We start from the raw sequence: 18,242 nt of genomic DNA on the forward strand, positions 1-18,242 counted from the left end.
TGGCAACAACATTTGGCAACTTGTACAGCACTGGTCTTATGTGAAAGTGTTCTAAATGAGGTGTTGCATTGTACCTTCCTTAATTTCCACACAGCCCACATTATCCACCAGTTCTCCCCAATGTCTGTCTCTCCAATTATCAGATTGCTTTTTCTTCTCTACCTTTTCTCATATTTTGTCTTACTCTTTAGCTTTTTCATGCATCCTTTCAACACCCCCTAACTGGTCAAGATTGCTATAAAATAGCTATGAAGTGAATAACTGAATTAAGCTGGGTGTGTATTTTTTAAACAAGTATTTTGTTCAGTGATGGCCTAAAAATCATTAGTAAGAAAACAAATTCATTCTTATTGTTTGACTTTACTTTTTCCTGTATTCTTTCAGTACATTCTAGCTGTCTATTGGTACACTGTAATAAATGTGTAGGAAGTAATTAAATTAAGCTGGGGTCTTGTGACCACCCAGACCCCAGAAGCTATGGTGTTATAGGTTCATAGGTGTGTACTAGGCGAATGCCCCTGGAGCCTTTACAAGCCTAGCCCATAGGATTACCCTGGTATCATGCCACCCGACCTTAGTTCCCAGTGCCTCTGTCAATTAAAGTCACTGGGATGATCCCTGTGGTGAATTTTCTATTTCCCATCCACTCATCAATATTTCTCTTGAAGAGGGCCAGTAAGGAGCTCTGCTTGACATGTATGGGAAGCCTATTCCATAGCTTGGGCAGTCTCTGGGTTATGAACCTGTCCCTCCAGCATGTTCTGTTGATTGTGGTAATGAGGTTGAGGTCTTTGGAGCACGTGGTGCGGAAGGATTGGGATTTCTTTAGATGTAGCATTTCTAACAGAGCTGGGTCAGACATGGCTTTGTAAGTCAAGCAGAGATCGCCTCTAAGTAGGTGATATGAGACAGAGAATAGTTAGAGTTTTTTTGAGTCTGTCCATATAGGACAAATGTTTAAGGCCTAGGATCCTCTTTGTGAGGTACTTTTGCGGCCTCTCCAGTTGTTGCAGGTGTTTAATGAGGTACATGCCAAATGGGGCGCTGTATTCAATGATTGGCCTAATGAGGGAAGAGTAGAGGGAGACAATGGCCTCTTTTTTCCTGGATGCAAAACCCTTAGTAATGAGATGTGCCACATAGAAGAACTTTCTGACCACAGTGGCAATGTGGTGGTCAAAAGAGGTTGCTGTCAACCTGTGTTCCTAGATCTCTTATAACGCCTTCTGTGTTCAGTGGACTACCATAGATGTGGTAATTCTGGGAATCTGGTTTTTCCCAAAGGGGATGATGACCATACCTCCCAGCCGTACCGAATTATCAGATTTTGCTGAGATTTTGGGTCCAAATAATGGGGTGCCACGATTCCCGTGTGGCACCCCTTCATTTCCAATTTTCCCAGCTTTTTAATATTTTTTTCGCTTTGTGAGCTGATGTCATCACGTACGCAATGACGTCAGCTCCATCAGCCTGTCGGAATTGAGGTCAAGGGCTCATATTTCCAGTTTCTGCCCGGGAAGGACTTTTGCGAATGCAAGCGTGAATGGACTGTTTACTTACTGCCCAGGAAGGACTGTTTCTGCAAGTGTACGTGGGAATTGGAACTGAACTGCCCAGAAAGGATGGAAGTACTGCAGAGGTTCTTGAGTGAGCGGAGTACTTTGAACTGATGTAGGGAATTGAGCAAGCAAGCGGACTGCTTTGAATTGAGGTAGGGAACTGAGCAAGAGAGTGGACTGCTTTGAATTTAGGTATAGGGAATTGAATGGTGTGTGTGTGTGCGTGTGTGCGTGTGTGTGTGTGTGTGTGTGTGTACACCCGATAGCTAGAAGTACTCAGGCTCAAACCCTTTACTTTGGGTACAGGTAAAAAGAGCCTAAAGTCCCTAGCCACCACCACTTGTGAATTTATGCCTCATATTATTGTTCTGTTCCTCATAAAATCTGTGGTTTTCAGGACTTTTGTGCCAATTCAGTGAAGGATTGAATTCAGTAATGACAGGCATTTGAATTTCAGACTTCATATTCTTCAGAAAATAAATGGTAACACAAAACCTTTTATTCTGCCAATTTTCTAAGTTTATAAGATCAGTATTTGAGATTTGTCCCTATTTGGGGGCTGTATTCCCCCATTATTGGCTTTGTCCAGATTTTTTGTGCCAAGAGGTTGAGAGCTATGGTAGGGATATCTTTTTAAAAGCCATTTGGCTTACATTCTCCCTTTCCCTTTAAATGATTTACTAAAAAGCCATATGAGGTTTCACCTATCTGTATCAATAGCAAGGGCCATTTTCTCCTCCAAAATAGCAGTAAAATGATAAAAAGTTTAAGATGACCACCGTCACTCTTTATATTTGCCTCTGCAATTAAAATTCCTATCCATCAATTTCAACAGCCTCAATTAATGACATTTGCTGATTATTTATGATTTCTGACCAACCTATTCCAGCTGATATTTTAGGTGTGGGATGCTTAAACTACTTTCAGCAAATTTTCAAGACATAAAATCTATCCCCAAAAGTCAACATACATGTTAAATCATTTTTGGATTCCATTTCCAAGTCCTAAAAACACCATGACAACCAAATGTATTTCAGTCTCCTGTATTTATAATGGTGTTATTGCTTGTTCCTTCCACTATTGCTTTTTTGCTTGCATGCTTCACTCCTTCACATCTGGATAGAAGTAAAAGGATTCAATAATCTAGGCCCAGATAGTAAATTCTCATTTACAAGCTTTTCAATACAATTACAACACAGAATTGTTTAAATTTCTTAACAGCTCTTGCCTAACTTACTGACTGTGCACCAGTTATTTGATAACAAAAGATTTAATAAAATGTTGCTGACTTGCACCTAACTCAGGTCAGACAAGACTTGAAAAATGAGAGAGTATTGCAAAAGCACTACCCTACACACACACACACACACACACACACACACAGACACACACATGCATGCACACGAATGCACTCACACACACATGCACACAAATACACACACACACATGCACACAAATACACACACACACACACACACATGCACACAAATACACACACACACATGCACACAAATACACACACACACATGCACACAAATACACACACACACATGCACACAAATACACACACACACATGCACACAAATACACATACACACACACACACACACATGCACACAAATACACACACACACACGCGCGCGCGTGCGGCACGTCTTATCGAGCTCAACTCTTAATGTAGGCTGAGGTAGGTACATGTCAGCAAAAAGCATTTACAGACTTGCTGCATTTGTGAACACAGTACTGATATAATTCAGATGATGTCATCATTTTCATCATGGCTATTTACACTTAATCAAAAAATATATCCCCAAATGGATCTACTTTCAAATCACGAAACCCACAACACCGAACCGGAGAATACCAAAACGAAAATAACGAAGACATACAATCCCAAACGGCTGATTTTTCTCAGGGCAAGTAAACACTTGCTCAACACGTAATGTAAACACACTGGACTACGTAAAAAACACCTAGGTTGGTGGGGAGTTGTGCCCCCCCCCGCCAACCATCCTAACTATATATATATATATATATATATCAACTCCGGGATTTAACTACAGTGGGGAAAAGGGAGTATTTTCACATGCTGGGCAAGTGTTTACTTTCCCTGAGAAAAACTGTCCGTTCGGGATTGTAAGTCTTTATTTTCATCTGGCATTCTGAGGTTCGGTGTTGTGGCAATCATGATTTAGAAGGGGATCCCCCGATCCCACCAAATATATTTCAACTTTTAGAATCTGTCGTATGTCTTTGGAATGTGGGAAGAAAACGGAGCACCCAAAGGAAACTCACGTAAACGCAGGGAGGACATAACCTAAAATCTCCACAACCTCATTCATATTTTTGAAAGAAGTTAATGACTAACTTCTCATACTAAGGGAAAGCATATTCCATAATCCTGAAAAATACTGTGCAAAGCATCTATCTTATTTTTTTCCATTAATGATATTTGTTGTTTAGTATTAAGTTCTCTGATTTTTATATTAGCTTCCTTAACAATACACTTCAGGTTCAGACTTGACCTGACATTTCCTTACAGACTAGACAAAAGTCACCTGTAAGCAACCCAGGAACCAAGCATAATATAATGTTCCTGAAACCTATCTGAATTGTTCAAGTTTTTCGACCCTAAATTCTTTCTACTTTGGAATCATTATACCTTTCCAAGTTATTTTATATAATTTGCTTGAAGGATACAAGGTGCATTACTTTATTCAATAATGGGCCAGATTTTGTTACAGCCCTAACAACATAGTTCAGCCTCAGTCTCCATATAGGTTTTATGCCTAGCAAATGCAGAACAGTTACAGTCATTCCTTACATTATGGAAGACCTTCCACAGTCTCAGGCAATTACAGACCCACAAGTCTAACCAGCCTCACATGCAAAGCTACAGAAAGACTTATCATGGAACTAATCAGTAAGGAAAAAGGGAACCTGCAAACACTGTACCCATCTCAGTTTGGATTTGTGAAGGGCAAGTTGTCCTTACTCAACCTGGTGGACTTTTCTGAAAACGTCACCAAAGCAATGAAGGCAAAATAGTACATATCACATACCTCAAACTGGTTAAGTTTCTGACATAATCCCCTGCTCAGGCATAGTAGAAAAGCTAAATAAACTGGGACTAATTCCCTTGCTGGATTGTCAAATGGCTCACAAAAAGGATGCAGGAAATCAAAAATAAGGGAAGTTATCTCCACAAAGAGACCAGTCATCAGTGCAGTCTTCCAGAGTTCTGTGCTTGGACATTTTCCTGTTTGGCATTTACTTCTCTAAACTAAATATCAATACCAAAGGGCTCTGCCAAGCAAAGTTAGTAGATGATTGCAAGCTAGGTATAGTCACCGAATCGCCAAATGACTTGGCCATCTTGTAGAAAGGTTTGTCTCAAATAAATTACTGGTGCCAAAATCATGGACTGAAACTAAATGCCAAAAAATTTATTACTGTATCCTTTGGGAAGACATCTACCCAGGAAACTACCACTAGTCTAATATGTAAAGACATGGAAGGAATTATAATGACAATGATCAACAAAGATATGAACAACCTTCAGACACTGACACAACACACTAAGTCTTTGTCAAGGGAACTTCAAGCCTAATAAACCTGGTGGACTTCTTTGAGAAAGTCACCAAGACAACCGATGAGGAAAACTGTGCATACTACCTACTTAGACTTGGCAATAACATTTGATACAATACCCCACTCTGGTATAATTGACAAGCTCACCGAACAGGGCAAAAATCCCAACATAACTAGCTAGATTGGCAGCTGGCTCACAGACAGGTCCCAGAATGTCAGGATTGGTGATACCACTTCCCCTAAAAAAAAAAAAAAAAAAAAAAAACAGTCCCACTTGGGGTACCTCAGGGCTGCATGCTGGGACCGATCCTATTTGGCATCTACTTCTAGAAAGTAAAGATTAATATCAAGGGCCTTTGACTGACCAGCTTCACAGATGACTGCAAACTAAGAGCTATTACAGATTCACAACAAACATTTTACAAGTGAGTCTAACATAGACAAATGACTGGTGCCAAAGTCAGAGACTAAAACTCAATGCCAAAGAATGAATTAGAGTGCCTTTTTGGAAAACTGCTACCCAGGCTAATTACTCCATTGATAAGACACTCCTAAGAGCTGACACAGTAGTCAGGGACCTGGGATATATGTAGACAGTACCAACATGTGGCCAAAGTTGTAAAAAAATCATTCTGTCACCCAATTTATAAGTAAAGGGATGGCATCAGGTCCAAGGAAGTCACATTATTCGGCTCTTATCAGATCCATCATTGAGTATAATTGCTCCCTTCAGCATGTACCTGATCAAACATATGCAACAGCTGGAATGCCCACAAAGACTCCTTACCTGAGAATCCAGGGCATAATCACATTGTCCTATACAGACAGCTTTAAAGCCTCTATCTCTATACTCTGCCTGATAAGAGGCAAAATGCAAAAAATTATTACAGTTTGGCTCACAGTATCCTTACCTCTTGATTCCTTATATCTGTTACATGCTTAATAAGATCTTATAAAACAAGCAATGCATACCAGTGTGAATTCTTCAGTTCACAATATTAAGCTTTTTTCAATTTAGGACATCATTTCTTTTGATCTCAGGAGGGCATCATCCTTTCCTGACTACAATATTGAACCAAGTATTTTAACTTGTTTTATAAGCTTCCCTTTGAGATCACTAAAATTCAGTAAAAACAAATGCCTAGCAAAAATACATTAACATGTGTGAAAACAAAATCTCATTTAGTATTTTAAATACACTTAAAGTTGCTATTTTAATAAAAACTCACCAGTCTTGGTCTGTTATGTAGATCTGTTATTAGACCATCTGCCATAAAAAAAATAAGACAAATATACAGCATTATTAATTGCATCTATGTTTAGCAGTCTCTATGCACTTTAGCAAGAACGTAAAGAGGACTGTGTTTAAATCCTGTAAACGCTATAAAATAGAGCTCTTACACAAAATGTGGCAGCAGGCATTAGTCTTATGTGCTGAATCACCTGTTGCAGTTTCCAGATTCTTACATCTACCCTCTCTACTAATACCACTAAATGCAAGACGGCAAGCAGTAACAAATGGGGAAATAAAACACACTAGTCATATATGATCACAGCCATGGAGAATTGTTTGTCTTTTTGGCTTTTCCCGGTTATGGGTCATCACAGCGGAACTCCGGTCCGCTAATGATTGGCAGTAGATTTTTATGGTGCAGAGTTGCCAGCCCGAGGCCCAACCTTCAGCGAAGGCACGCCCATTCACTCATGTCTTTCGAAGGCCACTCGAAGGCACTCCAGCCGAGAATCGAACGGGAGAACCTCTTGCTGTGAGGTAACAACACTACCGCTGTACCACCGTGGTTTACTATCACAGCCATGGAGAATGACAACGCAATAGCATGTGGACATGTATCATTCATGATCACAGGCATGAAAAGTGACTTTGCAATTGTATTTGGACATATAAAAGATAAATAAGTTTGGGAGCAGCTAAATGCAGCAAGGGATAATGTAAGCTTTAGCAGAGAACTGTGTACATTAGCAACAAAACACTGTTGAGTAATTTAGTTTGAGGGCATAACACAAGAAAACATGTATGTATTTTTCTAAATAGTTACCTCTAAACATTACAGCAGACTTAAGACTGTTCTTTCATGCTACTAAGAAAGCTATGGAACAGAACAGTAATATTTTTCCCACAATCATAATGCTTGCCAATACAATTCACACTGTGTCTGCTGCAGTATCCTCATCAAGGCTTGGACATCAGGAAAAAACTGACAGAACTTTAAAATGTACACAGCTACCTACTTTATAAAGCATTACTCTTTCTGTTGGTTTCCAGAAGATTCCACCAATGTTGGGTGAAACCAATAAAAGGAAAAAAAAAAACATTCACCAGGTCCTATGAACCAAGAAACTCTTTACTGAGCAGTTTTAGGGCTTTTGTCTCATAAAGACTTGTTCAGAATCTAACACAATCAAAATCCATCACTGTTTAAATATCAATTCATATTCACATGATCAATAACTTAAAGCATCCAGTGCATTAAAATTAATACCCAGAATCCTGCACAAATAAATTTATAATATACAGCACAAAAATGCTGTACTGTGTAAAATATATGCATGAATAAATACATGTATGAATAACTGTTAAACAAATTTAATATAGATTTTTCAGTAAAAGTTACATTATATTGTTATTATTAATGTTACCAACAGGACTGATCAACAGCTGACAGTAAGAAATGTGATGGTGAAACTAGTATTACAGCAAAGTTACAACTTTGCTGCTTGTTGCTTGTATCCTTAAAACACTACTGATGCCCACCATTTCAATTAAACCAGGAGGGGCACTTGCATTTAATCATATATGCCGGAAGAGTTCACAATACCCAAGATGAGTCTCCTCGCTGCCTCCCTATTGTCCAACCATTACCTTTTCTAAATCAGAAAAAAACTGTAAGATTTTTTGCTAATTGCATTACTGTTATTCCCTTCTCTGAATACTATAAATATGTTCATATATCCTTTCTCAGAGAGTCTGATCATTCAAGCAATTTACTCAAGGGCACCTAACATAAGGTTTGGCTTTAACCAAAACCAACCCCCAACTGCCAGTGTTAATTAAACTACATTGAATTTAACTACCACTCCTGATTTGATTTTTACAAAATCATTATAATTTTTGTTTAATGTTTTGCCTTTTCCTAAAAATAAATGTGGGGTAATTACCTGTAACTACTTTATAGTGTTTTCTACATGGGTAAAAATATCCCAGGTGTTAGATGTAATGTCCATAATCAAACAAACGTTTCTACTATAAGTTAACACCATAGCTTTACCACACTTCACATACAGATCTTCTATCACAGTATTTTATTAAATGCATGCACACCTAATAATGGGCGACTTCAACTACCCCACCATTAACTGGGAAAACTACTTGTGTACCAAGTCCTTAGCTCAACGCTTTTTGGAATTCATAAACTCCAGTGCACTGGATCAACTTATCCACACCCCCACCAGGGGCAACAATATCCTAGACCTAGTCATTACCAACACGAGTTCCACACCTGAAGTCAACTCCTCGTTGGTCCAATCCGACCATAAGCTAATCACCCTTGATATCCACATCCTGCCCCCAACCCCCCCCCCCCATTAAGGAAACCATGGTAAAAAATTTCTCCAAAGCCAACTTCATGCTTCTTAAGACATACGTGGTGAACTTCATGACACCCATGCAGATGGACAATACAGTTACAACTGCTGAATTCTACACAAATGCACTCTATAAGCACTTACATGAGTACATGGATCATGCAATCCCAAACAGAACCAAGACGTTATCCTCCAAAAGGAAGCCAATCTGGTGGTCCCCTGCCATAAACAAACTGTACAACAGAAGGAAGAAACTGTTGCAAAAGAGTAAAATTCCATGCATGAAGGAGCTCCCTGGTCAGCCTCAGTAAGAAGCTGAGATCCCTTAGAAGATCCTCCAACGCTAGCTACGAAAACAAACTCGCCACTAATCCTAAGGACAACCACAAAGCATTCTATAGCTATGTCAAGAATCCCGATGGCAACACCCAGATCTGCTCTGAGTTACAGCACAACGGCACGAAAATTACAGTAATCACAACTACGCAGGTAAAAGATGCACTCTCTAAAGCCAAAAACACAGCTTTCATGGGACCGGATAACATCCCAGGCTGCATTTTACACGAACGTCAGAACAAACTGGCTCCCCACTTAAGCACCATGTTCAATAATAGGCTCGTATCAGGCTTTGTGCCCACTGAATGGCGCACAGCAACAGTTATCCCACTCCACAAAGGAGGAGCCGCCACTGATCCCGGGAACTATTGACCTATTAGCCTGACAAGCCTGGTCTGCAAGGCCATGGAATGTATCATCATGGAACTCAAACAAATACCACATAGTTGGGAGTCTACTTAACGCCAAAAATGTGATAAGAGACCTTGGGACATAGGTGGACAGTAGTCTCTCCTTTGATAATCACATCGCCACAGTGGTCAGGAAATCCTTCTACATGGCTCACCTTATCACAAAAGGCTTCTCATCCAGAAAAAAATAGGTCATTCCCCTCTACTCATTAGACCCATTATAGAGTACAACGCCCCTTTTGGTATGTAACGCACAAGACATATACAACAACTGGAAAGGCCACAGAAATATCTCACAAAGAGGATTACTGGCCTCAAACAGATGCCCTATGCAGACCATCTCAAAAAACTCCAGCTTTACTCCGTCACATATCACCTACTCAGAGGCGATCTCTGCCTAACATACAAAGCTATGTCAAACCCAGAGCTGTTGGACATGCTCCACAAAGAAATCCCAATCCCTCCTAGCTACACGCTCTAGGGACCTAAACCTTGTCACCACAATAAACAGAACATGCTGGAGGATTAGATTCCTGTCCCAGAGACTTCCCATACTCTGGAACAGACTACCTATGTCAAACAGAGCTCCTCATTAGCACTCTTCAAGAAAAATCTTGATGATTGGATGGGAAATAGGAAATTCACCCCAGGGATCACTTCTGTGGCTCTGCTCGACAGGGGCACAGGAAAATAATTTTCTTGTAGGGCGAAAGCCAGGGTACATTTTTGGCTAAGCTTATATAGGCCCTAGGGCCAATAGCCTAGTACCTACCTATGAATCTATCAACAAAGACATTGGTAACCTCCAAACTCTGGATCCCACCCAGTTAGGGTTTGTGAAAGGCAAATCATGCCTCCTGAACCTGATCGACTTCTTTGAGGCAGTTGCCAAAGAGGTAGATGAGGGTATGGTGGTTCACACAGCCTATCTTGACCTCGCCAAGGCTTTCCACACCATCCCCCATTCTGGAATTATAGCTAAACTCACTAAACTAGGTATAAATCGCGACGTCACAAGATGGGTTGCCAACTGTCTCACTGACAGAACCCACAATGTAAAAGTTGCAGACTACAAATCTGACCTCAAGGCAGTGACAAGTGGAGTACCACAGGGTTCCGTCCTGGGACCTCTGCTGTTTGGTATCTACTTCTCTGAAGTACAGGCTAACACAGAAGGCCTCTGGCTAATGAAGTTCGCAGAGGACTGCAAACTAGGAGCCATAGTCAAGTCCCCAAATGATGTGGACATCCTACAGAAGGGCCTCGCTGAGACAGATGCCTGGTGTAAGAGCCATGGCCTCAAGCTCAATGCCAAACAGTGCAGTGTCATCCCCTTTGGTAAAAACTCTGTACCCATGAGCTACCACATAGGCAACAATCTACTTAACACCGAATGTGTGATAAGAGACCTTGGGACCCAGGTGGACAGTAGTCTCTCCTTGGATAGTCACATCACCACAGTAGTCAGGAAGTCCTTCTACATGGCACACCTCATCATAAAAGGGTTCTCATCCAGGAAAAAAAAGAGGTCATTGCTCCCTTCTACTCGACATTCATTAAACCCATTATAGAGTACAATGCCTTTTTGGAATGTACCTCACAAGACACCTGCAACAGCTGGAAAGGCCACAGAAGTACCTCACAAAGAGGATTACTGGCCTCAAACAAATGTCCTACACTGACCACCTCAAAAAACTCCAGCTTTACTCCGTAGCATTTCGCCCACTCCGAGGTGATCTCTGCTAACATATGAAGCTAAGCCAAACCCAGAGCTGTTGGACATGCTACACCTAAAGAAATCCCAATCCCTCCGAGCTACACGCTCTAGGGACCTAAACCTTGTCACCACAATAAACAGGACATGCTGGAGGGATAGATTCCTGTCCCAGAGACTTCCCATACTCTGGAACAGGCTACCAATCTACGTCAAGCAAAGTTCTTCATTAGCACTCTTCAAGAAAAATCTTGATGAGTGGATGGGAAATAGGAAATACACCCCGGGGATCACTTCTGTGTCTCTGCTTGACAGTGGCACAAGAAAATAACTTTCTTGGGTGGCGTAAGCCAGGGAACCTTGTTGGCTGGGTTTACATAGGCCCTTGGGCCAACAGCCTAGTACCTACCTATGAACCTATAATAGCAATGTACACAGAATTGTATGCATGAGGTTTACAGCTCAAACCTAGTATACAAGTTGTAAGACATAATTATGCAATTACCCACAAATGGGTGTGTGTTTGACAAAGCTTGAGTGATTAAACAAAGCCAACTATGGGTAAAATCCTGATACACCCACATCTACGAGGGAGTTATTGTTGTTATACTATGACATTATTTACAAAATAAATTGCTTACCTTTGTTAAATAATGTCTTTGTTTAATGGTATCAGTGCTTCTCCAAGCTGCCTCCTGTTCTTCTGCCTTTTTGCTATACTGTGCATGGGGGTGGGTTTGGCATAAATGATTAAAGTCTTTGCCTCACAGACACAAGGTACAGGGTTCGATTCTTGAAGATCAATGTGTGTGTGTGTGTGTGTGTGTGTGTGTGTGTGTGTGTGTGTGTGTGTGTTTATTTAAGAAGCTATCCAAGGGCCTGCACAAGTGTACAAATACTGAGCACGTGCGAGCCTGACTGCCATTTTGTAGTTAGCTGTTGAGATCTATGCATGTATGCATGAACGGTCTGTTAACCAGTTTGTTTTTATTTTATGATGATGCTATCCATCCTGATGCGTTTCTGTGTATTAAAGCATCTAAACGAAATACCCTGCCTGCTTGTCAGCTATGTTAGTGAAGGACGTGTGACATGGTGCCAGAAGTGGCATGTCTAAAGGACATGGTGTTAGAGGCGGCATGGCTTTAACCACTTAAGGCACTTGCTTGGAACTGATGGAATATAAAGGAGTTAGTCATCCCTACTGTACATATACTTCGCAAAACAGGTCAGAAATGAATTTCAGATGTTAAAACTTGCTAAGCACTATTTCTTATTCACAAAATATGAAACAAGACATATAGAGCATTCTAAACGATATTCGCATAAACCGATATGTACAATACTGATAAAAATATTCAAATTACTAAGGAAGATGTTGGAAATAAAGTCTGAATTGCATAAAATGTCTAAAATAATGGCAAATGACCGCATTTTTCAATATGTGCTTAGTGAATCCGTATTTTTTGTATTAATCAATGATAGTCGAGTTATCAGAAGTGTATAAAGTGCTCCGATATTTGAGCAGTGTTACAGTAAAGTTATTTTGCAAAATACAGCCATTAAAGGGCATATTTCGCAAAGTACAGTATTTCAGAGTTTATTGTGTATTTGAAGTTATTACAAGCGCATAGAACACTTTGTTGATATAGAATTACAAAGGCCATATTTTCAGCGTGTTTGTACATACTTTGTGGCCATGGCAGATTGATTTAGAAAACCCAGTGCACTTGTATTTAACAATAATATTGCTGAGAACTGGAGAGTATTTGAGCAACAGTACAACATTTTCATACAGGCTGCATTTTCTGATAAAGATGACCGTACAAAGGCATTTACTTTACTTAATTTAGCTGGGTAAGAAGCCATAGAAAGGGAATGTTCATTTGTGTATGCACCTGCTAGCTATTCAAGAGGGGGGGAATAAACAGTCATATTGTTGTACCGGCTGAGTCAAGGGAGGATCCTGAGTGCTTAAAATGTAAATTTAGAGAAATGTGTAACCCCCAAACAAATGTTACAATGGAAAGGCACTTATTTTATACAAGGGAGCAAAAGCCTGGTTAAACTTTTGCAACACATACAACTGACCTGAGAAACAAGGCTAAAACGTGCAGATCTGGTGATTTAAGGGATGAGTTGATAAAGGACAGACTTGTGCGTGGCATAAATGATGATGCTGCGAGAAAGATTTTGCTTCGTGACAGTGATTTAACTTTGAATAAGGCCACTGAGATTTGTCAGATATACGAGCTCACAGAAAAGCATACAGATATGCTTACAAATGAGAATAGCTCTAAAAGGCACAGTGATAAAGCTCATATTGGAGAGTATGCAGCACGTGGTTGAAATAAAACGGCCCAATCACATGGCAGTTGTAGCCCTTGCAGCACTAACTGGTAAACCCCAGAACTTTCTAGCAAATTCCAGAGTTCGCACAGTCTCAGAGAAGCATGAGAGTGAGTCAGCAAACTCATAGTATGGGCCCCAACCTAGTTTCATTGTCAACTGTCGTAACTGTGATGGAAGTCATGAATCTAAAAGGGAAAAATGTTTAGCTTTTGGTCAACAATGCCACAAATGCAATAAGTGGAATCATTTCAAAAGGTTTTGTAAATCAAAAGGCCCATATTCTTTTATTAAGAGGGAACATTTTAAGAAACAAGTTGATTAATTAGAAAGTTGCAACCCTACTCTTTATGTTGATGGTGTGTCAGTGCTTCATGATACAGTTAATGCAGTAGATTTAAGGGCAAAGAATTAAGTATTTTATACTGTTCGGATAACTGGCAAACCCATAGAGCTCAAGGTTGACACAGGTTCCAAGGGCAATGCTATGTCAGCAGAAACATTTGCTGGAGTGTGTCATGTGAAAGGCTTGATTTGGCAAGGTGTGTGATGCTTGTTGCTTATGAAGGTTAAGAAATTCCTTCAGAAGGCTCAATAGTGCTTTCATGTTACTCTGCTGGAAGAAGTTCCGACCTATTATTGTGTGTGATCAAGAAGCATGTCCAGTCATTATTAGGGCTCAGAGACAGTTTGAAAATAGGACTGCTTTCATTTAGTAAGGAAGTCCACCAGGTTAGCTTAAAAGACCACTACTCTAATTTCGCCCAGTACATTTTTTCTAACTATGCTGATCTTTTCGAAGACAAACTAGGGAAACTTCCAGTTGTGTACGCCATAAAGATAGACCCAGAGATCAGTCCAGTTATCAGACCAGCTCATAAAGTTCCAATTGCCATGCAGGACAGAGTCAAAGCCGAGCTAGATAAAATGGTGCAACAAGGTGTGATCTGTCCAGTTGCAACTCCAACTGAGTGGGTATCTTCCATGGTGGTAGCTCATAAGAAAAGCTCAGATGACATTAGAATATGTATCGATCCACGAGATTTGAACAAAGCACTAAAAAGACATCATCCAATGTGCACAGTCAAAGAAGTCACAGCCTTGATGCCAAATGCCACTGTTTTTTCTGTCTTAGATGCAAAGAGTTCATTTTAGCAAATTCAGTTCAACAGAAAATCCTCATTGCTCACTACTTTCAGTACTCCGTTTGGCAGGTACAGATTTTTGAAAATGCCATTTGGGATAAATTCTGCAAGTGAAGTCTTTCACTGTGCAATGGAGCAAATTTTTTCTGGGTGTCCTTGTGCTATTATAGTAGACGACATACTAGTAGGAGGTAATGGTGAAGCAGAACATGACAGGAAAAGTTCTAGAAAGGGCACGTTAAGTGAATCTTAAGCTCAATCCACAAAAACGCAAATTCAGGCTACAAGAGGTTACTTATGTTGGTCATTTATTTACTAGTAGAGGCCAACGACCAGACACTTCTAAGCAAACAGCCATTCTCGAGATGCCAGCTCCAGACAATGTTCAGGTCCTGCAATGTTTTCTTGGCATGGTCAACAACCTAGGCAAGTTCATTCCAGACTTGAGTCAACTTTCAGCACCGCTTAGAGAGCTGACATGTTTAGATGTATCATGGTCCTCATTAGAGCAACACCAGACAGCATTTGAGGCCCTGAAACAGAGAATTGCTACTCCACCAACTCTCAGATATTATGATGTTCACAGACCAGTTACACTTTCTTGTGATGCTTCAAAATTTAGTCTTGGTGCAGTCATTCTACAAGAGGATCAATCTGTTGTCTATGCGTTGAGAACTCTTACCCAAACTGAAATGCGGTACGCCCAGATTGAGAAACAGCTTTTGGCAATTGTGTTTGCATGTTCAAAGTTCCATGATTATGTTTATGGTAGACCTGTTCAGACTGAAACAGACCACCAACCTCTAATCACTATCTTGAGAAAGCCTATGCATTCAGCTCCAGCCAGACTGCAACGTATGATGCTGAAATTCCAAAAGTATAATTTCAATGTTGTCTACAAGAAAGGCAAACTTTTAACTTGCTGATACATTATCCAGATCACCCAGAAACACTGCAGAACAGCATGAGAACCTTGATTCTGAAGTCATGGAAGTGAGAAATGTTTCTTCCACATATCTTGATGAGCCGAGAGATCACACATGCACAGATCTAGTTTTATAAAGGCTCAATCATTTTATCAATCAAGGATGGCCGTCAAAGCAATCTAGTTTACCTCCAGAAGTGCAACCTTATTTTTCCTACAGAGATGAGATTTTAGCTGACAATAGTATCATTATGAAAGGAGCGAACGTAATTGTTCCAAAGTCCTTGCAACAAGAAAACATTACTATCTTGCATCGTGGTCACCCAGGAGCCGACTCTACCAAAAGAAGGGTGAGAGAGCTAGTATTTTGGCCTTCTAGGCCACTAGACATTAAGGGAATACTTTCATCTTGTTCCACGCGTAATAGTACTGAGCCACATCAACAGAAAGGAACCACTTCAGTTACACCAGATTCCTGAACTACTTTGGTCGACAGTAGCCACCGATATCTTTGAGTGGAATGGTCAAAATTATTTGGTATTAGTAGACTTACTCCAATTGGTTCGAGACTGACCTACTTCCCAACCTAGCATCCAGTACTGTCATTACCAAGATGAAGCATCATTTTGCAGTACATGGTAGTCCATACAAAGTTATTTCTGACAATGGCAAGCAGTTTACAAGCAAACGGTTCAAAAGATTTGCTGAAGAATGGGACTTTACTCATGTCACAAGTAGCCTTGGGTACCCGCAGTCAAATAGTTTGGCAGAACATGCAGTTCAAAGTGCAAAATAGCTGCTTGAGAAGTCAAAATGAGACAATAGTGATGTTTTCCTGAATCTCTTGAATCTCAGAAATGTTCCTCATGATAAACATCTTGGTTTGCCTGCTCACAGACTTCTGTCAAGACAAACCAGAACATTTTACGAATTAGTAGTCAATTGTTGGTTCCATGTGTCAAGAACTACAGGTCAATGAAAACCAACCTGTTGAAGAAGCATTTAACCCAGAAGTTCTACTACACTCAATCCATTACGAGCAGGAGAAGTGGTAAGGATGTAAACATCCAAAGGTTATGATCAGAATGGTGTCGTGGAGAATATTTGCCCACAGCCAAGATCATACATTGCAGAATCACAAGAAGCAGGCTTTAAGCGGAATCGGAAACATTTAATACCAGTGTCCAGCCTAAACCACAGCACACAGCTTATGAGAAAGACTCTCTGTTTCAGAGTGAGTTGTCCGGTGTTCCAATTCCAGAGGGCATTCCTGTTCCTGTGACGAATCCAGAAGTTCCTGATACGAGTTGTTCACAGAAGACTGTCCCTGTCCCTAAACTTGGGCCAGATTGTTATGTTACGAGATATGGTCGCATTTCTAAACCCTGTAGCAGACACAAAGCAACTTGACATGAACATCATGTTTTGTTTCTAATGTCTACAGTAATGCATGTCTAACTCTAATATTGTTTTTACAAAGGGCAATCTTTTTAAGATGGAGGATGAAGGATGGAGACCAATGTGTGTGTATATATCTTTAAGAAGCTATCCAAGGGCTTGCACAGGTGTATAAATACTGAACACGTGCAAGCCTGACTGCCATTTTGTAGTTAGTTGTTGAGATTAACTATGTATGTATGTAAGGTCTGTCTGTTAACCAGTTTGTATTTTATGATTCTGCTATCCATCCTTATGCGTTTCTATGTATTAAAGCATCTAAACGAAATACCCCACCTGCTTGTCATCTATGTTAGAGAAAGATGAGCGAGAATTCTGATCTTGGCTCATCCTTAAAATGCTCCTTCAGGGGAGTTAGCTTAGTATTCAACTATGAACCTATATAAGTTGCGTTCACGCGCTTGTATAGTACACCAATGCTGTTGTATTGCATTATGGACTTACTCACTTAATGTCTTCCTGGTTTATGGGGGATGACTCGAGCTCCTCCGCTATCCATAAGTTCCTGTTCTACATGCACTCTCCAGATGAAGTACATATCATCAAGCTTCTGATACATATGGAAACACTATGAACAATACCGAAGGTAAAAAAGATAAAGGATCACAAGACTATAGATTGGACTGTGTCAGTTTAGAGGGTGGAAGGTAAGATTGTCGTTCCTATGTCTGGACAAAGACCAGAGAAATGTAACATTCTGGTAAGTCTATAACTTGCTTATTTCTCAGGTCCTGTCCAGATAATGGAATCAATGGACAGCATGTTACTGAGAGACCATTTGTTTGGTTAAATAACTTGTCTGCTCAATTCATCCACTACCACACTGGACAGCCATGGGATGTGTACTGTTATATTAAAAACAGTTGCATTGGCATGGCTTATTCCCATACTCCCATTTTTTCTCTGCTCAAAAGATAGGAATGAGATCCTCCTTGCTTACTTACCATACTACTGTCCTGTCTGATAACATAGATACTGCACCTAGAGGTAGCAAGTCCTGAAAAGCCTGCAAAGCTAGGACTGCCCTCATCTTAAGAGCACTGATATGCAACAATGCCTCTTGCACAGTTCATGTACCCTAGCAGTTCCCGTCTTGATAATATCAAAACCCCAAAATGGACACATCTGTAGATACTGTGGCATATGTGTGTG

The 18,242-nt window shown here is 40.3% G+C and overlaps 1 protein-coding gene across 2 annotated transcripts in view; it reads right to left on the reverse strand.

Moving 5' to 3' along the window:
- Positions 1 to 18,242, reverse strand: part of LOC122813283 — a 350,783-nt gene that overhangs the window by 267,484 nt on the left and 65,057 nt on the right. For both annotated transcript variants that reach the window (XM_044085528.1, XM_044085527.1), the window contains exon 2: positions 6,380 to 6,417. In XM_044085528.1, coding sequence (XP_043941463.1) covers positions 6,380 to 6,417 — 38 coding nt within the window. The remainder of the gene's footprint in view (positions 1 to 6,379; positions 6,418 to 18,242) is intronic.

The sequence above is a fragment of the Protopterus annectens genome, chromosome 10.part0, assembly GCF_019279795.1.
Source record: "Protopterus annectens isolate FY-2018-M chromosome 10.part0, PAN1.0, whole genome shotgun sequence".
Lineage (NCBI taxonomy): Eukaryota > Metazoa > Chordata > Ceratodontiformes > Protopteridae > Protopterus > Protopterus annectens.